We start from the raw sequence: 22,363 nt of genomic DNA on the forward strand, positions 1-22,363 counted from the left end.
CAGGTTAAAATATCCCACTCCTATTATTTTGTGGACAACTGTACATATGTATGTATGTATGTATGTATACATACACAAATTAAATATAATAACTTATAGCATTTAGGCGAAGTATTCAACAAAAAAAAAAAAAAACGTTGGTCAACTTTAATCAATATTTCAGATAATATCCCAAATTTCAATGTTCGGTTTTGAGTGATTGGCGAATAGCTAAATCTATATCTTGCTTTACTTTGTACGAAAACAACTGTAAACAAATAAGTTTTTGCTATTTATCGGCATTTTCCATCTCGGTTTAGTATAAATAGAATTCATAGAAAGCTAGTTGGCATCAGTTCAGCATTGTTCTCCAGCAGCGTAGAGTGAAAAAGTATACATAAAATCATTAAAAAAAAAAACAATATGCAAATCCTCTCGTGCATCGCCGTCATCATAGTAGCATTTTTTGGAGTTGCCTTTGCAGGATATGTTCCGCATGGTCATGCCTCGAGTTATGCTTCGATAGTGCAACATAACATTCATGACCATGTTAGTCACGATGCTTATGCACCATATGTTGGTCACGGCCATGGTTACGATCAGCACGATCATCACTATGAACACCATGAACCACATCATTATCCCAAATACGCATTCGATTATGGTGTAAAGGACGCACACACCGGCGATCACAAGAGTCAATGGGAGCATCGGGATGGTGATCATGTCAAGGGTGAGTCCTAAATCAAATCAACTTCATATAGGAAAATCATAAACACTCGTATGTCCATTACATTACTAGGTGGCTATACTCTGGCAGAAGCTGATGGTACTACGCGCGTTGTAGAATATACGGCTGACGATCACAATGGCTTCAACGCTGTTGTAAAACGCATCGGACATGCTCAACATCCACAGGTCTCACACCATGGAGACAGTTACGGTTACGATCACGGGCATTTTTCTGGTAGTTATGTATGAAACCAAACAACTTTATTAAATGAGTTTATGCTTACTAAATGTGTATGGAATATTGATATGACGTTGTTCTTTTCACCAAAGAATATTTGAAATATATTTTTGAAATTAAACTAATGGTTTTTATAAATGAAACTGTATCCAGATATTGATTCAGAGATTATTCTGTCTAACATACTGGAATTAATAAATACTTTCATATTAAGTTTACATGGTAGAGCAATTCTGGGAGATATTCACTCTAGCTAGAGTCAAAATAGAGAAATCCCCTATGAGTAATAAGGCAAACGGCGGCCATAACCTAACCTTACAGGTAAAAATTGCAATTCAGTTTTTCCATGCAATCACTCGACGAATGAAAAAAAAAAAAACAAAATAGTTTGTAAGTCGGGCAAACAATTTGTTCGAGCCAAAAAATAAGAGTCTCATTATTTGGACCAACAAACAATATATTTCTCCGATTCGCTTAAAATTTTATTATGGGTCCTATACATGAAATAGCACGTGTTCGAGGATTTATTTTTTATTTATTTTTCCTTCGGAGATATGATCTGTCAAATGATTTCTTTTATTTGTATTTTCTAGTATTAATCTTTTAATTCGGAATTTATGGGAATAAGTACAGCGCCGGGCAAAAGTACTGGCACCGAGAATTGCAACTTGTAATCAGCTTTTTCAGAAAAATTCGTATAAGTTTTATAGCCCATTGAATTTAAGTTTAAAAAAGGGTGGTGTTATTATTTTCTTCTTACAAAAAAAGTTGTCGAACATACCTGATCCCTCTGGCTGTGTCAGTGGAACGCGTACTCCGCTTACCTGCCGCTGACTCGTCGATACGACGCTTCCTTTGCTTACTAAACTAAGTAAGTTATTTAGTACTTAAATTACGTTGTACTACAATTAGGGTAAACAACGAACTAAACATGTCGTTGATTGACCCGCCTTCAGCGCCTGCTACGTTTCTTAAAAATTGTAAATATATAATTTTTTACTTTTTTATATTTCTTTTTTCTTTCTTTTTTTAATTTTTCATGTGGCGCGGGCCCTAAGGCTTGCGCCTTTGTAGCTTATGCTTAAATGCGGTCCTGTACCGAATAAGCGATTTAATGTCGTAACCATTATAAAATTTAACAAACTGCGATTCATTGTCAAGACTTTACCAAACGTCTCCGTAGAGCAAAATCTCTATTTAGTTTGCCAAATAGAGCGTAGAGTTGTCGCAGAGTTTTCGATCTAGTTGCGATGGACTGTGTACAAGGCGAAAAAGTCTCGCTAAATAACTCTCACGTAGAATATGTAGGTGAGTCTCTCGTCGAGTTCTATTGAGTGTATACGACTTTAAGAGTATATTGCAAGAAAACGGTAAATTTTTGGGCAAATATTTGATTACATAGTGATGTAGAATTTCATCTACTTTCATTTGGAACTAAACCCTTCTTTGTATTTTGAAATTCATTTTTTGAATTAATACGCAATATCGACATCAATTACCCCACTGAGTGACGCGTGCCTGTGCACGAACCTCTATGAATTTGTAATGCGGTAGTAGCTTGGAGACTAAAATCGTCGGGTATCGAAGATTTGCGTAGCCTTGTGTACGAAGGGCATGTCTAGCGCTGACACCTAAACAAACCTCCATAATAAAGTGTTCTTATGTAATCGAAAAGGAAGTTTTTAGAAACCAAAATAGAGAAACTACTTAAGGTACGCATGGTGTCATAGTTGATGCCATAAAATACTACACATCTCTAAAAAAAAAATTGTGAAAATTAAGAGGCATACAACAATAACATAAATTTTAATAGTATGTATAACAAAAAATTAAGTAAGTAAATTTCGGAGTAAAAAATGCATCGCCTAAATTTTTTGTCTCGGAAACCAAGAAACACATAATATAATGTAATATGTTCTTTACCAAAAAAGAGCTTACGGCACACAACAATACGACATCCTTGTTAAATAATCGAAATCCCAGGCTTTAAATAAGTAGAAAAAATATTTCTTTTACAAAAATAAAACAAACTAATAAAAAATAAAAGTTCAAATTAAAGTTATAAATAATATTTATTGGGATCAAAAACAAAAAGTGCAAACAAAGGATATATGTATGTATATAGCGACTAGTTAAGTATCACACATCTATATTTACAAACCTAGGGAGCATGCACTCCAAGCACATTTGTATGCTATTTTACTTTTACTACTTTCTTGTTAATCGCTTCAGTGACATTTACCTGCAATTTACTGGTTGGCGGCGAGACGACCAAGCAAATCTTCATTGTGGCACGCAAGAATTCCTCGCGTTTTGCATTCAAATCCTGCGGCACCGCGATTGGAGATGTCACGGCCGATTGCTTTAACGGTACCCGCTTCGTTGCGGCGCCCATAACGGCTGCAGGCGATGTTGTGGCCGTCGTTGTTGCTGCGCTTGTTGTGACTATGCCATCGCTATTGTTTGAAGCACTTCCGCTGGCGGCGGGGAGGAAGGGGTTGAGACTCTTTATGAAGCTACTGCCGGAAGCGAACGTGCTTGGTGTGGGCTTGCAAACAGCTGCTGCGTCTGTAGCTGCATGTGACTGCTGCTGTTGCTGCTGCTGCTTATGTGACGGCTGTTGGTGCAGTAAATGTCGCGTTGGTGAGTTCAAAATGAACAGCTTTCGTCGCTGTCGTCCTGGTGTTGACGATGAACTGGAGGCCGCGCTGGAAGTGTGCAGTGCGGGCGAACAGCTGCTTGCCGAGACTGCTGTTGGGATAGCACTATCACTATGTGTAGACTCTTGTGAGCCCGCTCGGCTGTATGCTGGTGTTGGCAGTTGCGCGGAATGTGTGCCACCACCCGCCACTGTAGTAATGGCATCCGCACTTTTACCGTACTTGACGGCCGTCACATTGTCATCGAGCGGCTCGTCTTCCTTGTCGTAGGCGCTGTGATAGGTGCGCGCGATGATTTCGGGCAAAAATGGATTATTCGGAGAGGTTAGTGTGTACTGGTAATATGATCCAGCCGGCTCACCCGAATCGGCGCGCTTCAACTTTGGTCTCCCGCTGGCAGACATATTGTTATTAGTTGGTGGTGGCGCTGTGCAAACACCATTATCGTCGTCGGACTCCTCTGGAAAGCTACCGACATAAAAGTCTGCGGCCACATGACTACCACTACCACTGGTCGTTGTGAAGCCCAAATTCTCCCACTCTCCCGATGAGGAGTTATGCGATGAGGCTGTGAATGCTTCTTTCGAATGTGCATGGAAGCTTCTGGTGCTTTCGTTGCTTGACTTAAAAAGAAAGTTTTGTAGACGCGTGAGCTTCGTGGAGCTGCTATCGCTGGTAATGCTACAACTTCGGCTTACTTGTTGTGGTTGCGTATCACTTTTACTGCTACTTTGAGATTGCAATTTTTGCTTTTCATGTTGTTCCTTCCCCTTCCAATCGCTGACGTTTTTGGCTTCGGCACTGCCGCCATCTCCACTGACGCCCCCACTACCAGATCCAATTATGCCACTCGAACCGCTCGCCGCTGCGATACCGCCTCTGCTACTCGTGCTCACTTCGCCGCCCATTGATGAATTGGATTGTTGCCACGCCCAATAGCTAATGCTCGACTGAGAGGGCGTACGTTCGGAAAATTGCTCTCCAAAATTGCTCTCCAAAGAAGTACTCGAGTTCGTTGTGGCAACACTGCTTAAGTGATGGTAAGCGTACTCGGGTGGTGTATCTGCATCAGGGCTATCCAAGAGTAGCGCTGGATTGATGTGTCCTCCGCTGGTAGAACTGTACACACTACTTATGCTACCACTGCCTACCGCAATGCTACCACTCCCAGCTCTACTACCACTCAGTCCAGGCAAATGAGTTAGAGAGAAGATCGAATGCGAGCTGCGCTGGAGTGGCGGCAATGTTCGCAAGCCGAAGTATCCAAAATTAAAGTGACTGCCGCCACTACCGTCAACGAGGCTGTTGCAACTGCTGTTAGTTTCTTGCGGCGAATATCGATGTGCGACGTGATTCGCGCTGATGCTGCCACCAGTTAGACCCTCCAAGCTGCATTCGGGCCGCTTGATTTCAAGCGACTTGTGTTCGCCACGTCGAAATGACCGTCGTAACTTATCGGCGAATTTGCCACGTGACTCTTTGGAAATTTTGCTCTTTCCCGACGCAGAGGTGGGTCGTCCGCTCGAAGATTTGCTGGTTATTGCTGTAGAGACTTCGTCCTGCTTATTCGTTGCCTTTACTTTGGAGTTTTTATCACGCTTTTGATCGTCGTCGTTTTCCGTTTGGATGTGGTCTAGCAATTTTTCCTGCATTTGCGATGGCGTTGGTGTCCCTTTGTTTACTGCTGAAACTGTTTTCGCGTTCGTTATTTTTGTGTTTGTTGTTGTTGTCGCTGCGACGACAACTATTGCTGCTTCTAAATTGCCGTGTTGCTTCTTTAACTGCTGTATTGTTGCTATTGCTGAGCTTGCGGTTGGTGGCGGAATCGCAAAACCGCCGCCCATTACGTCTGTGCTGCCGTCTTTCAGGCGCTGAGCGGCATCAATGGCAGCTTGTGCCGCGGTTGGCGTTTCGGTGGAAGGTTTGGTACTCGCAGTTGTGAAGGATGATTTTATTGAACTGGCACTTGTTGCTGCTATTGTTGTAGTATTGACTTGTTGCAGTTTCAATGCAGCCGAAAATGTGTTTCCTACACTTTCTGTCGTTCGAACTAATTTGTATCGTTTTGATTGCTTTTGCTGTGGTGATTGTTCAGGTTTTCCCTCTTCTCGTCGTGGTTGCTGCGGCTGTGTTGGTTGGTTCCTATTTTTATCGAAAACTTTGTCAACACTTTGCTTTTGTGTTGATGTATTATCCATCTGTAGAGCCAGCTTGAGTTTTTGCTCGCTTTTGTTGTTTTAAATTACTTTTTAATTGCATAAATATAAGCAAAACCATTTGGGTTTTTTTTCTTTTTGGTCTCTTTTAAAGTTCTTTATTGCAATGATATTTTCTATTTGCAGAATTTATCTACCATTAAGTTGTGGGGTTTAATTTTTTTGGTTTCAATAAATAAAACATTTTTTTAAGCTTGAGTTTTATTTAAAATTATTTAAAGTAATCTAATCAAAATGTAGAGAAGCGTTTTAAGTTTTCCCCTAAGATCTTTTAATTTAATTTTTAGTTTTTGTTTTGATCTTAAAATTTGTATTGTTTAATCGCTAGTTTATTTTTTAAGCTTTGATTCCAGTTGATTAAGCTGAAAGGCAATAAATTAAGTATCCTAAATTGCTTTACAAATTTCCAGTGTAGTTTCGATTCTTATTCCGGCCACAATTTCAAATTCTGTTGATTTATTTATTTTTTATTATTTTTTAAATGGATTCCATTATTTCTCATATTTCCGTTGAAGCCGCCACTATATGTATCAACTTCGAGTGTATACGAGTTTTTATTTTTTATTTTATTTATTTTTGAACAACTGTAAATATAAAATTAAAGGTTCCAAAATTAAATCGAAACAATTTTTAGCTGAAAATATGCCACGCTAATATTATATCTATCTATCTATGTATATAAAAATGAAATGTTTTCCGTATGACGGCGATGCCTGACCAAACGGCTCAACCGATTTCAATTCTATAAAAAGCACATTTTTGGACCTTCTGTGTGGAAGATTTTTTGATTTAAAAAAAAGTTAAAATTTTTTGTTGTTGTTGCCGAAAAATAAAGAAAGCGGAGACGTCACGATTTCACAATTTCATAGATTTTTCTGTACATTAAATGTCACTAAACTGCTAAACGGCTAGCCCGATTTGGTTCATATTTCGAACATGTGTCAGCGCCAAGAAAAGAAATATTCTAACCAAAAATGCACTCGCTAAGTGGCGCTAGGGTCGCAATATTCCTAAAAACTGCATTCTCTTGCCGATCTGGCTCATATTTAGAATACAATTTAGCCAATTGAAAATAAATATTGGGAATTAAAATGTACACGATAGGTGGCATTGTGGACGAGATATTCCTTAAATTCTTATACACTGAGGGCGTGGCACCTCCCATAGGCGTGAATTTTTTTTATCAGCTATAACTTCGGAACCATAGGTCACATGAACTTCAAATTTGGTATGCATGCATACATATGGTAGGCGCTTATAGTAGGCTATATATACATGTGTTTGTAAAAAGGGGCGTGGCACATCCCATAGGAGTGAAAATTTTTATCAGCTATAACTTCGGAAACATAGGTCATATGAACTTGAAATTTGGTGCGCAGACGTATCTATAGTAGGTGCTTATAGTAAAGTATATATAAATGGCTTTGTAAAAGGGGGCGTGGCACATCCCATAGGCCGGGAAATTTTATCAGCTATAACTTAAGACCATAAGTCACATGAAATTGAAATTGGGTATGCAGACGTTTCTATGGTAGGTGCTTATAGTAAGGTATACATAAATGGCTTTGCAATTTGCCGTTATTCAGCTTAAACAAAGTGGTTCCACTTATTCACGTATATCTTATATGAAATGTAGCAAATGAAACGTAGAAAAACTCCCCATAAACAGTAAATATGTATGCACTTCAGTTTTCTATAAACTTTGTATTTTTTATTTTTTTATGAAAATATTAAAAAAAAATTTTAATTTAACAGAGAAAAAATTTAAGAAATAATAGACTTTTTTTAATTTTTTTGATTTGTATTAAGCCTGTTTTTTTACAAAAAAAAAAAACAAGTAGTAATTTGAAAAGAAGAAAATCGGTGGATAAATAAAAAAAGTATCAAATACATAAGTATGAGCAGTAAAGAATGTCACTCATACGCCAGGTACGATTATGTACATACATTTTCATATGACCTTTCACTTTTTTTTTATTCACATATCTATCGACATTCTTCGTTAGCAGCATGCTTTTTTTGTAAAGGAACAGGCTTTAATACAAATGAAAAAAATTTGAAAAAATGTTAAGGGTTTTCCCTGTTAAATTTGGATTTTTTTTTTTTCATAAAAAAATAAAAAATCTAGAATGATTAAATAATAAATTTCTCAAAAAATACTAAGTTTAGAGAAAACTGATGTACATACATACATATGTATATACTGTTTATGGGGAGTTTTTCTACGTTTCATTTGCTACATTTCGTAAAAGATATACGTGATGAAGTGGAACCATATTTTTTAAGCTGAATAACGGTAAATTGCAAATATCTCGAAAACATATAAATGGAAAAAATACTAAATTTCGGAATCAGCAAGCGATTCTGCATAGGAATTGGATAGTGGCATCCGCTGCGCATTTTTGTAGTAAACCAGTGTTTGAACATAAAAATGTTATGATATTGTTATAAATATAAAAATGTTTGTGTTTTTCTCTTGCTTTTCTTGCTTTATTCCGACACTATAGAAGTTGATGTTTTTTGAAATGTTTTAAATTTTTATTTGCCTTAACGTATGTACATATTTGAAAAAAATAAAAATTTTTGATATTCCAATAATTGGATTTATGTTATAACGTTAGATAAGTAGTTATAGTTTCCAGTTTTCATACTAAAATCCTATGAAAATTCACTATTTTGCTGCTATCTCCCTCACCACCAGCGTAATACTTTTTAGCTTTAAATCGATCTGGATCTTGCTTTAGCAACCGAATTAATGTCTGGCAAATTAATTTTAGATTCATTAGTACTTAGGCAACATCATATTAAATTTTGAGCTTTACTAAAATGATTTGAAAAATTATTATTTTTTTAATAAAAAATGACGTCTGGCACAATGTTAGCAACAACGGACATGTCTGGCAATAATAAATCTATGTTTCTAAAAGTTAGTTAAAGCCAATGAAACGAAAATTAGCCTTACTAAAATGACTTAAAAAATCTGCATTTTTAACTGTAAAGATACGATGCGCACTAGTCAACGCAACCATTACCGCCTGTCAGATGGCCCCCACAGTAGTAAAGATTGCTAAAGTAAGTACTAAAGTTTAGATATGAATTAGATAAGAATTAGGCAAATTAGCCACTTAACAGTAGTAAGAGTTTTTATTTTTTTAATTTTGAATTGTGTCGTTATTGCAGAGCACCATCGATATATTCAATCAAAAGCAAATATCTACATATATATTTATTAATAAGAAACTAATATGTATGCCACGTGTGTATGTAGTTAATCGTCATGGCTGCTTTGTCTGCACTTAAGTAGCATTAATCATTAGCAATATTTATGAGCAATTGTTATTTAAGTGGTGTACCTACTGTTAAATCAGGGTAATAATTTAAGATCTACTTACATATGTAAATATGTTTGAAGATAAGTGCATACGTACATACATACATATCGTCATTTAAAGTACAAAACCACGTATGTGAGGTAGCATAAATTATTTTCTAGAGAGTAAAATCACTCATATTTGAAAATGGTTCTCTTTTTTATAAAACAATCGCATTTCTGGCTAGTTTATTTTAGGACGAATGGATAACGCTTGATTGAGCCAAGAGCTTGTGTGAGCAAATCCAATTTTTGACAAAAAAATTTCAGTTACGCGATTTTTCAGAACGGCGATACGCGGTCTTGTACTTTAAACGACGATATTTATACCTTTAATGAGCATGAAATGGTATTGTAACTTTGGTCTGATGTTTGTAAGTACCAGAAAAGGAAGAGATAGACCCAGTTAAATGTATACTTTCAGGCGGGTCGAAAATCTATTTTTTCTCAAATCACTCGGTAATAGTGAAAATATATTGTATCATGAAGTCAACAACAAGCCTGCAAAATATTAGTATTTTATTTTAATTGTAAGAGCCCGCGCATCGACCGCCACGTGACCCACAAGCACGCTAGACGAATAAGACCAATTCTTGTTAAAAATTCTGGGTTCAGCAAAAAAGGTTTGGTGCATATTATTACATAATGAATCCGTTAAAGCAAAAGATAAAGTCAAATATCCTTTCTCGCAGCCCTTTAGGTAATCGTTAAACTCAAAGTTATCTGTTTTCAATAAAATTTTAATAGTTCTATTAGGTATTGCACTAGCCTATAGTCAAAAGATGTAAAGAACAGCATTAATATTGCTGGCGTGCATTTGGGTCGCTGGTTCCAAATATTCCAATCTTTTTTTAATATTCGCTATAATTTGCGAATTTTCACAAATTTAGGAACAATTTCAGTTGCTCTAAAATAAAAGCCATTATTTTCCATCATCGCGGAAAAGATTTGTTTATGCAAATGAGTATGGAAACACTGAACAGGCACAACTTCTAGAAACACCAATAAGTTTACTTATGTTTATGCATACAATATAAATATTGCAAATATGTATAGGAAAATTACAAAAAATTTAGGTCAAACATTTTTTTATTTTCAAATAATTTGTTTATAATCGGAACGATTTTCATCATATTATTATCATAAATCAGTAACCGCGAGTCTCGCATTCAATTTGGTAATTATTACGTACCGATCGAGTAACATTTACCAAAGTTATATCGAAAAAATTAAGTGGATCTCCAGTTTTTCTAAACAAATTTCTCTTCAATTGTATAAATAACTTTTAAATGAAAGAACCGGATTACAGAAAAGTGTGCCAGGGAGCGACTTTTTTCGTTCAAGCTAAATGCAAAGCAATATCGTCCAATTGGAAAGTCCTCAAAAGGATTTCCCAGGATATGTTAAAGACTATTGCATTTACCTACAGTCACTTTTTCACATAATGGAATTAACTAAAATATTTATGTATATCTAGACACTTATTGCACGTCCCCTACTTTCACATAATGACAAATTTAGAAACCGCGAAAAATATGCTTCTTCGGTGACTAATGAAACCATTCCGCACCAATTTTCAAGACTGCATGAATGGACTCACCCTAATTGTATTATGTTAATGTATGTAAATACTTATATGCTTGAAACTAGTATTAACTTATCAAACGATTCCTAGTCTTTGACAATACATGTTTGACTTCATTCACCACGATCGTGAAAACTGACCAAATCGGCGCGACCAAGTCCATGATGCTTTTAATATTATATAAAGATCCGAAAACATTAAAACGATTAAAATAAACCTTGTCTCACTTTTTTACATTTTTCACTTGGTTGCTTAAGTAATGAAGAATTGCAAAGTTCATAAGGGAAAATTGTTGTTTTATCTTAATATCTTTAAAACTTGTAGACTTATTGAAAAATGACAAATGAACGTGAGGTACTAAATTTAATGAGCCTAAATTTTATATATCGTCCTGTTTGTAGCAATTAACGCATTCCATAAATATTACCAGCCAAAGTTTCATTTTCAAAATTCATACACTTTGATTCAATTGCGCGGGCTAAAGATAAGTTTTAAATTAATCTTTCGTGGCCAATAACAATTGGCTTAGACCTAAGACATCATAATATTACTATTACAATACGGTAAAATGCATTTTATTTTCTCCCCATACAAAATCGACCCAGCCTAGTATACTTATATGATGAGAACATCGAGCTAAGCCGATTTAGCCATGTCTTGTATGCACGTATGTTTGTATGCAATCTAGTTTCTCAGTTTTCGAGATATCCGACTGAAATTTGGTAAGTGAATATATTTTTAGAATGTCTTAATCATTTTTTGGAACCGAAAAAATTGGACCACTATAACATATAGCCCCCATACAACTGATTGTTCAGATATGAGATTTTTCGTTATAACTCCTCCATTTATGCAGCTTAAAACATGAAATTTCGAACTATTTGCTCTCATCAAAAACAGATTACTTACATTGAAAATGGCGAAGATCGGGTCGCTATAACCTATAGCCTCCATACAACTGATTGTTCAGATATGAGATTCTTTGTTATAACTTCTCCGTATATGCAGCTAGAAACAGGAAATGTCGCACTATTTTCACTCATTATCAACAGAAAGTTTACAGTAAAATTAACAAAGATCGGGTCACTATAGCCTATTTATTGCCTCCATACAACTGATTGTTCAGATATGGGGTTTTACTGTGAAACTTCTTTATTTGAACAGCTAAAGCCGAGAAATTTCGTGAGCTGTCATACAAAGTCTCAGAGAAAAGCGTCCAAATCAGTGCTGTATAAGCTGTATCTCCCCTATACCACTGATTCTTCAGATACAAGCTTTTGCAATACAACTCCTTTATGTACGAAGCTAAAACTATTAAATTTTCTGATGTTCACGAAAGAAAGAAATTAAGCCTTCGCCGCTGCTCTTACTTGTTAGAACTTCATAAACGCACGTGTACAAAATTCACGGTTTTTCTTCTATATTCGTAATTGTTGAGTATTTCAACTTTGCTAAGAAGATAAAACACGCATACAACTTCTACTGAGTGCCCAAGTATCTTTGCCATAAGAATGCCAGGAAAATCACAAATGTAAAGCGGAAATTAAATTAAAATGAATTCTATCTGATTAAAATAAAAATAATATTTATACGTACTAATTTCCAATTCTGCGACCACTTCCTGGCTAATTTACTTAGTGCGACAGGAGAACGGGCATGCACCCTCTATAGCGTCTGTTATTCTGCACGCAAGTCATTCCTTTTATTGCTATTTATTATTGTTGGCACAACATAATCATAAAATCCGATATGACCTACGGCCAAAGCACAGAAAAATACTTTACACTAAAAATAAAAGAGGAATAAAGTAATGGAAGGAGATTGAGATACAGCGAGGGAGTGCAGTGAAAGACGTACGCAAAATGGCAATTGCTCAAGTGAAATCGGTCAGTGCGGCGACACTGATTGTTAAATTGATGGAGCTGATGATGATTTTTGTTCTGGTATCGCGGCTGCTGCGGCCTCCGCAACACACTTAACCAATGAACACACATTTTAATATAACAATACGGAAATTTCTATAAGTTGAAGTATTTTGCCAGCTGCCAACTCTCGGTTGGCCTTTTCGACTGCCTTTTGTAGTTTTTGCAGACTACTGGCAATACGCCAGTCCAGTCAATAGATGCTTGAATGCCGCTCAATAAATTTAAAGCTGGCTAGTGTTAATTGACTACAGGCAATTTAATGCTGGCTGAATAAGTGATAGACAGCGGCGAAGTGGCGTCATGGTTTTCGGGGTGAACGTGTTCGAAATGTCAATGGTAACGGTTCTGGCGCCTGAAAGCAGGCCATTCGATTTAGCAGAGGTTTGACTGCTGATGGAAATGAGTTATATGTACTTGTAAATAGCTTAAAATGAAGTAGCACAGTTTGGAAATTTCCCAACAATACTTGTTTAGCAGCTTGAAAAGCATTTGTAGACGAGGCATCTACCCCATGGAGCTAATGTGCATATTTTTCGGCATTTAAGTTTTGACACGTTGATGAATGGCGGTCAGCAAAAAAAAAAAAACAAGAACAAAGTAAATCGGCGTGCTGTGCGCAAAGCCACAAATGCGCATTAGGTTGTGGGCCAATGTTTGATCGATAAACCAATAAATTTCCCTAGGGGCGAGCGGGTCGTTGAAAATGCCAACTGTGCCACACATTGTGGCAATATGCTATAAATATGCACATATGATGGCTTTGATTGAAAGCTCTGAAAGTTTAATTCAAAATTGAAAACTGAAAAATGTTTATACAAAAGGCTTAGAATTTAAATCCAACGTGGCCGCAATACATCGTAGGTCTTCTGGGAAGGAAATTTTGCTAATAAGGATTCGAAATGGTATTACAGAATAGACAAAAAGTACTTTTGAAGTTTCTCAAATACGTTTTAAATAGTTTTAGTTATACTCGTATATATATGAGTTGTGGATTATACTATTTAGCCTTCTATTTAAGTTATACATATACAGTGGCGGAGAAATAATTAGCGATGCGACATTTTAAGAAGCTTTGGATATTTTTCCTTTAGTTGTTTAATGCTTATTATTTTCTTATAAAAGTACAGCTCATTATCTAACAAAAACCATGCAAGTCTGAATTTCAAACTTTGTATGTACAAAAATTGGGAAATTTGACAAAGTTTCATCAAAAGTGCAAGTTTGAGGTAGCTAGGGCTTTGCGTTGATTTTTTGAATTTTTTTTTACTGACAGCGTCACACATTTGCTGCCATACAAAGGACATATCGACGGCTGACTGGAAGATCGAACTATCTCGGCAGCCAGTTCGAAAACGCCCTATATCAGAAAACTTTTCAAGAACGCCATATTTCAGAATTAAGATTAAGAACGCCCTATATACACATATTTACAATATATTTTCAGTTGAGTTAGGGCGTTTTTGAAGCGGCAGCTAAGATAGGGCGTTTTTTAACCGAATTCTGAAACAGGACGTTCTTCAATCAAACGTTGCATGGTTTTTGTTAGATAGCGAGCTGTACTTCTATAAGAAAATAATAAACATTAAACAAACAAAGGAAAAATATCCAAAACTTCTTAAAATGTCGCATCGCTACAGAGCCCAAATATGAACCGATTTTAAGTTTCTCTTCTTTAAATAAAAGATAATTAAATTTCGCGTCGATCTTTTTGTGGCGATTTTTTAAAAAAGCTCTGGTTTTTTATTTATTTACGTTGAAAATTAAAGAAACAAAAATTTCACGTTTGAATGCTTCCACATTTTAGGAAAATACTTGAAATTAGTTTAAACTGCAATTATTTAAAAAACTATTCATAAACATTTTTCCATAAGAAACATTAAATTAAAAAATATTTTTAATTTGCCATCTATACTGATATATATTTTGAAAGAAACTTGAAATCGGTTCATATTTGGGCTCTCACAATTCATTTGTCCACAGCAACCTTTTTTGCCCCAGTGTGCGGCGTATGTATAACTTTAATAGAAAGCTTAAATAGAATAATCCAAAACACATACTCGGGCATGGCCTTTGGAATGGGCTATAAATTAGTAACATTGAATAAACAGTTCAAGAAACCACTCTTCGAAAATGAATTGTCAACTTTGTCAAAATATATGGCGGCGACATTAGCTGCTTACATATATTTGCACGCATGCAAATTCGAAATCCACTTTACATTCAATTTTGGTACGAAGAGATCAACTTAATCAATGCAATGCGAATATTTTCATAAATTTTTTTGGAGACAGATAATAGCGTGGCATATTATTTGGTACACAAACTACATATTTTAATGTTAAAGTATCTATACATACTTACATGTCTGCTTAACAGGTAAAAAGTCTCGGTTACGTTTTTCGAATTGTGTTCATACGAACGAACGTATATATCAACATACAAATGCTCATTTGTCACGGCTTACACTTAGCAAAAAGTAGGACGCCGTTTTCGCTCAATTGCTTGTAGAATATTGTAAAAACATGTAAATACGTAAAGAAAGTTACCTGCAAAGAAAATAATATATTATTGAAAAAAATTTAACAATTTTATTTCAGCAGAACAATTATCTACGGCATTTACTATATGTATATGTACATAGCTATAAATTTTAAATAAATTCAAATGTAATACCTTAAAAGCGTATCGAAATGTAAACTTGAGTAAATTGTGTTGACAGAGCAAAAAAAGTGTTAATTTATCGCATACTTTCTGGCTAATTGTTGATTTTTAGGAATTTGAAGGTAACAAACTGGGCTTTTGGGGTTATGTTGAAACGTTGCTAAAGGCCTGCATGAGCCTCCTTCTTTAAGCCCTCATCCTGTTTCGCTTTTCTCAAATATTTACTTATGTACATTGAGGTGGGCTCATTTGCATTTCACAAAATGCCAGTTTTAATAATTTAATTTGAAAAACAAACAACTCCCGCCCATAGGAATGTTAAGCAAGCATTTGTCTAATGGAGCGTAAGGCAACCACCTTTATATGCACGTTAGGGTGGTCCAAAAATGCATGTGAAAAAGTAAAGTCGGAAGGATTGTTCTATTCCAGAAAAGAGATACCCCTATTTTTTATTTCAAAAATCAAAATATAAATAGAGGTCGCACAAAGCCCACCAAGTTTTCCATGTCTTTTATATGGGAAAAACGACTTTTCGTAGAAATGGTATAGAATTCCTGAAAACCAAAATTTTCGATCGGAAAACTCTGTTTCTCTTCAGTTCTAAAACCCAATAGTTTATTTAAAAATTTTTTCATTGTAACTATATTTCATAGGTCCGCCGAAAACCCCAAAAAAAGCAATAAAAAATCTTTAGTATTGAAACATGATTAAATAAACAATTGGGAGTTATTATTGGAATCTCCTGAAGAGAACCAGAGTTTTCCGATCGAAACATATTGATTTTCAAGAATTTCAACCCATTTCTACGAAAACTTGTTTTTCCCATACAAAATACATGGGGAACTTTGAGCGCTTTGAGCGACCTTTAAATATTTTTTGATTTTGAAATAAAAAAACCGAGGTATAATTTTTTTCGGTATACAACAATTATTGGAGATGAGAGCATTAAAATTCTAACTTTACTTTTTTTTACCATCCTAGTGCCCATACGTACATACATACGAGTACATACCCTCCAGTACTGCTGGAGTCAATCGCTACTTTTGAACCGCTACTGCACCGGCTCTTAGGTAAGTAGTTACTCTATTGCCCGTGGTAGTGCACATGGCAATGCAGAGTCGAACCAATCGGAAGCAGAATAGCGAAAAACTACGACAGAAGGCGCCCATAAATCAGGCAAGTGACTACTTTAGTAACTCCCGGTAGTGTAGGGAGAGCCGATGGTGACTTTCGCCTAGGACATTGCCTTGTAAAAGTAATCGCTGAAATACACTGCAAGAAGTCGGTCCGTCATTGACGGATTTTACCAAGTCGCTACCTGCAGGGTACATACATTGTACAGCAAAATACACATACATAAACACAATTGGAAGCAAACTTCTTCCAGCAGTGATTGTGAGGCGAAAGCAGAACTTCGAACAGCTTAGAAATATATACATACGTTGGAAATGGTCACAAGTGGTTAGAGGGCTAGGAAAATAATAAAAACAACAATTTGCTTGAATAAGTCAAACAAATTAAATAAAAGATATTCATGAAGAGGTCACAATGAAATAATAATGGAAAATTTCCTGAGGTATTCAACGCTTAGGTATATGCTTTTAGTCACCTCAAGAGATGAGAGCTTTTAAGGACGTGCATACATATGCTTGTTTTGTATAAGGTTCATTCCATTGAAAAGAGGAAAACGACATACATTTGAATATGCCCCAATTATCTCTATTTCAGTAGTAACCTCTTTTTGAATGACTACATTTCATTAACCTGTGGAAAAAATATTAAAAAAACAAAAGAGATTGTAATTTTTGTCCACTGACACTTCTATTTCATGCATAATTACTTAACAACAGTCACAAGGAGATGTACCACCAGTCACAACTTTAAATATTTTTTAATATTTCTATGTAGATTATATGAACCTCATTTTTATTGAAAACAAAAGCGTATAATTCATGTTTTACAGCACAAAAACATCGTTCCGAAAATTATGTGTTTTGGTTACAATTCATCTTTGAGTGCACTAGGGTAAAATACAGTTCTTTTCAGCGTCCCACCAATCACATTCATTCAAATGATAGTAACATAAAACTAAGAAATCGTTTGGTATTTTTGTAAAAGTAGTTTTATACATTCGTTATCGTTCTATGTTAAAAAATATCTTTCGCTCTTGTATAACTTCCGACGACATTGTTAAAATTCACAATTGATCACATTCTGGAGTAAAATGTCCCACTAGTCACAATGGAATGGCCCACAACAAAGTGGTGTTATTTTCAATAAAAGTTTGTGCTTCGTATAAAACAGATAAAGCAGGTTGTAATACCAAGCGCTAGCTAAAGATGTGCAATAACCGTAAAAAAAAACATTTCAGCATTGATACATCTATATCTTATGTGCGAATTCTCATACAACAATTTATTGGTGCGCACTGTTAATTTTAAATAATATTTAATGTTTCAGAAAATATTTAAATGAATGCCCTTAATTAACCCTCAATAACCACAAAAAAGACAAGAAAAAGTAACATTAAATTAAACTAGAGAAAAACAGCAAAAAGAGAGCAAACGAAGGCGTTTTGTCGCTGACCAAACCCTCAAATGAGCAGAGACTTTGCGGGAATTTATGGTATTTTTCAAATTTAAAATGAAGCTAAAGCAAAGAAAACCTTCAAGAAGTTTTCACATAGTATGTACATTAGGGTGGTCCTTAAAAATATTAACATAATGTTTTATATACAACAGAAAAATACACTAAAATTTCAAAATTAAACAAAAAATGTTGGAGTATCTGGCAGGGTATAAAAAAATCTACAGCCATTTGGCGGCTTTACTGAATACACGTCATATAGAAAGAGGCAGCATCACTCTAAAGCATTCTGCAGGAATGGCTTGCAGAGTATGTTTACCCTCATCCTTGCAAGGGCTGGACACTCGCACAGGAAGTGTTCGACTGTCTCTTTTGAGCCCGGGTCATCGCAACTACTACACCAACGGATCAGTGCCCTGTGCTCACTGTCATAAGTCTTGTCTTTGCTCATTCCTAAGAGAGCTTTGGTTTAAGTGGGTCGTAGGACCCCCAGAACTGCCGGGTAGTCCTGTACGATCCTGTACGGTTCCATCTCTGCTTAGCCTTCGAGTGATAAATTTCGGTTATTGTTGCTTTTATCTCCCTGAGCGAGGCGTTTCCGTAAATGTGCCAGGAACCATATTAGGGTAATTTCGTATCGATCAGAGATATAGGCCAGCTCTCTCTTACAGTCTTCCACTAGTTGAGATCAAACAGAAGTAATGACCGCTTGGCTATCCGAGAAGTTATTCAGATGAATATTTAAGAAAAAAATTATTGGGATTTTTTAGCAAGAGATTTCACACTAAATTTAAATGGTTGTAAATAAAAAAGCAAAAATATGCAACAACTACATGGCTTTATTGTAAAATATACTAAAATATCCGCAATTGATATGCAAAAACAGATATTTTTTGCAAAACAAATTTTTTCAAACCCTGGTAAAACATTAGAAAATTTCCAGGATGTCTCTATTTGTACGTATAATAAAATAAAGGGGTGCCACATACACAATTTATGTGCTGATAATTTAAGAACCACCGTAATATACATATATACATACATATGTACATTCGAATCAAACATAGACACATAAAACCAGCATGTACATACAATTACATTATGTGGCATGTCGCTTCATATTACCATTTGTTAGCTCGCCAAACAGCAGTCCAAATAGCGAAAGAAGGTCGCGCCAAAAAGGACCTTAACCTCAATTACACCAACGCTAGTTTGGACGCACAGAACGACGACTAAGGCGGTGTTTTATTTCTTCGTAGCAGGTATAACTCACCTTCAACACATATTTCTCACATTGGCTAAGTGATACACACTTTAAGGTGTATTTTCGTAGGGATGTCAGTAGCAAAGTACATCGATATTTTTCAATACATCGAAGGGAACAAACACATCGATTTGCATAGGATTTTTCAGATATTATTTCACAGCAAAATATGTTATAAGCAAAATTGTTCAAAATTTCAAATTAATTACTCTAATTGAGCTAATTACGTTTCTAACGGAACTTTTTAGAGCCATTTCAAATTTTTTGCCAAACTCGCTTCTCTTTTTTGCATTATTAAAAAACTGAAATGGCAATGCGATGTATTAGAGATGTCGGTTTTACAAAAACATCGATGCATCGATACATCGACTAGTTATAGATCGAGTGAAAAAATCTCGATGCATCAAAGCAAATCATCGATATTTTCGATGGATTTTTTTTCGACCTCCCTAATTGTTAGTGATATTCAGTTGGTTTTCACTTTTACTGCTTTCCTTTCGCGTCCGACGAAGCAGCAAATCAACCAACCTACAACGGACCAACGCCTTCTTTTATTCAACAACTGTCAAGCGGTGCACCAATGATTGAATTATTACTCTCCATTTGGTGGCTACGTTTCTAATAATTTTGTCGTTTTTCTGTAGCAGCTGGTTTTTTTGCGTGTTTTTTTTTTTTTTTTGGTTTCAACTACAAACATTAAAGCGCTTGCTTAATTTATCGCTAGCTATTGCTTTTAACCTTAAATAGCACAGAAAATGTGTTTATATATTTTTTAGTTGCCCCCTGCCGAAAAAATTATCAATTGATTAAAATAACCAACTTCTAGCTAGCTTTTTTGCGGGATTGCGATAAATAACTAACTTTTAATTAGCTATGACAAAACTAACTTTAAGTTAGTGGTTAGGAGTCATGCAGACGTTATCGGGGGATTGGTTTCTTTACAAGTTTCTATTGAAATATTCTCATAAAAATTACTTTCAATGAACTTTTTTCCTGCACTTCGCAGATTCTTTTCGTACTTAGGACAAATAAAATAAAGGTCGAAATTTGATATTGTTATTTTGATGTTTTATCTGATCGAATTCAAGTATGAGACCACCTACAAAAGAACATGTAAACAAATAAGCAAATATGTAATGTTAAATTAAATAAGTAAATAAATACAAATACAAAGAATTTAAAAAGTCTTTTTTTATTGATAGTTTATGTGCAAAAGTAGTTAGCTACAAGTTAGTTGACATCTTATGCAGAGTAAACCAGTTCTCACTATCTTGCGGCCATCGCCCTTCAAAAGTAGTTAGTTACCGCCAAGGAAATAGTTGATAAATAGTTAATAATAGTTACCACTAGTCGACTGCTACTTAGTTAATAGTTAGATAAAAACTAGTCCAATTTCCTGCAGGATCACAACTAAGCACTACCGCTTTGTAAATATCGCTGCTCCCGGTCTGGGTACTTTGACCAAAATTTAATTGCAAAAAAATCGCTAAAAAGCTGAGGCGGATTTTAAATTTAAGCGGTAAAACTTATTAAGTCCTTTTATTTCATGAGACAGTTTTTTTTCTAAATCATAATCCAGGCTCAACAAGTAAAACACACGTTTATTGCAATGTTTATAAATCTAATTTTTTAATATTTTATTTTTTTTTTACAACTGGGGGTTTCAAATCACAAATATCACTCCATATTCACTGAGTGGTAACAGGTACTTACATCTAACAAATCGCTGTTCATCGAAGAGTTTCAGTAATGTGTTTCCTTGGTCTTTTCGGCACTGGGGACTTTAATGTCCAAGAGGATAGTGTCCGTGACCACCATATCCATAGCCTTCTTGGTTGTAATACACTTGAGGGTGGTGCGCATGTCCGATCTTCTTTACGACGGCGTTGAAGCCATTATGATCATCAGCGGTGTATTCCACGACGCGGGTAGTGCCATCGGCTTCGGCCAGTGTGTAGCCGCCTAATTAGGAGGAGAGCTATTGTTTAGGAAACTTGCAGCCGATTTTTCTACTTTCATTTACTCACCCTTAACCTTATCGCCGTCACGCTGTTCCCATTGGCTCTTGTGATCGCCAGTATGTGCGTCCTTAACACCATAATCGAAAGCATATTTGGGGTAGTGATGTGGTTCGTGATGTTCGTAGTGATCGTGTCCATGGCCATTGTAGGCCACCAGGTTAACTGGAGCCAAGTAGGCGGCGTGATGAGGCACAACGTCATGTTGCACCACCGAAGCATAGCTGGCAGCGTGCCCGTGGGGTATGTATCCTGCGTAAGCCATACTGATGGACGCAACAGCGATAATAGCGAGACCGGAAAACAGCTGCATAATTGTTATGATAGGAAATTTTTAATTGAGTGTGGAGTGACTAACTGAACTGAGTGAACTGATACTAATTAAATTTGTATGCGAACTATTTATACCAAAACGGGCTTGTTCGTTTGCCTTTACGTTAACAGCATTTTGACTATGGGCTTCTAATTTTAAGAATGCAAAGCTTTGCTCAGTAGCAGGGATTGGTATGGTATGAACAAAAGGCGGTACAATGAAACTTTGTGTTATAAAACACGCAATATGTAATTAAAAAATTGTATGCAAGAATGAAAATGTATATGTATAGTGTATACATAATTTTTTTTTTTGCTGCAAGTGTACTGTATCTATAGTACTACCTTTCACATAACGCCCCACCACATTTAACACGTCTACAGCTAATTTTTGTTTTACTAATTTTCTAATATGCAAGCCATCAAAGCAATAATACAAATCCATACAATTACAATTCGCCTTAGTACCTGTGCTGATCGACAATCGATTGGGTAGTCGCAAGGTCATTGCTCGAATTTCCAGCGGCAAATGGCCCGTCAAGCAGAAGGCAAAAACTAAGCCTAAGCATGTAGAACCCTCTCCGCTTCCCTTTGAGCAATATACGTTTAGACTAAAAGGCAGTGTTTTTAATGTTGCTATTTTACACGCCAATTCGTTACGCTTCACTTAGTTGCTTAGCTTCTTTGCTGCGGTGGTAAAAACTCCAGGCGATTATTAGTTTTTATAGAAATTAAAATTGCTTTAATTTATGAGTTTTTCGAGCAGTTTTAATTTCAGACACAATATGTGAGTGTCTGTATATCTGACATTGTTAAT

At 35.8% G+C, this 22,363-nt stretch overlaps 1 protein-coding gene across 3 annotated transcripts in view; it reads right to left on the reverse strand.

The window, feature by feature from the left end:
- The window catches only part of LOC118739191, a 282,485-nt gene that overhangs the window by 46,035 nt on the left and 214,087 nt on the right, over positions 1 to 22,363 (reverse strand). For 2 of the 3 annotated variants that reach the window (XM_036470377.1, XM_036470376.1), the window contains exons 1-2: positions 15,067 to 15,245; positions 3,192 to 6,409 (exon numbers count right to left, since the gene is read on the reverse strand). The exons of the other annotated variant lie outside the window; for it this stretch is intronic. In XM_036470377.1, the coding sequence (XP_036326270.1) occupies positions 3,192 to 5,807 (2,616 nt within the window). In that variant the 5' untranslated portion in view covers positions 5,808 to 6,409; positions 15,067 to 15,245. Of the gene's footprint in view, positions 1 to 3,191; positions 6,410 to 15,066; positions 15,246 to 22,363 lie in introns of those variants that run through there. 3 annotated transcript variants of the gene reach the window in all.

Source organism: Rhagoletis pomonella, unplaced genomic scaffold, assembly GCF_013731165.1.
Source record: "Rhagoletis pomonella isolate Grant_MI unplaced genomic scaffold, Rhpom_1.0 Rhpom_scaffold_00005, whole genome shotgun sequence".
NCBI lineage: Eukaryota > Metazoa > Arthropoda > Insecta > Diptera > Tephritidae > Rhagoletis > Rhagoletis pomonella.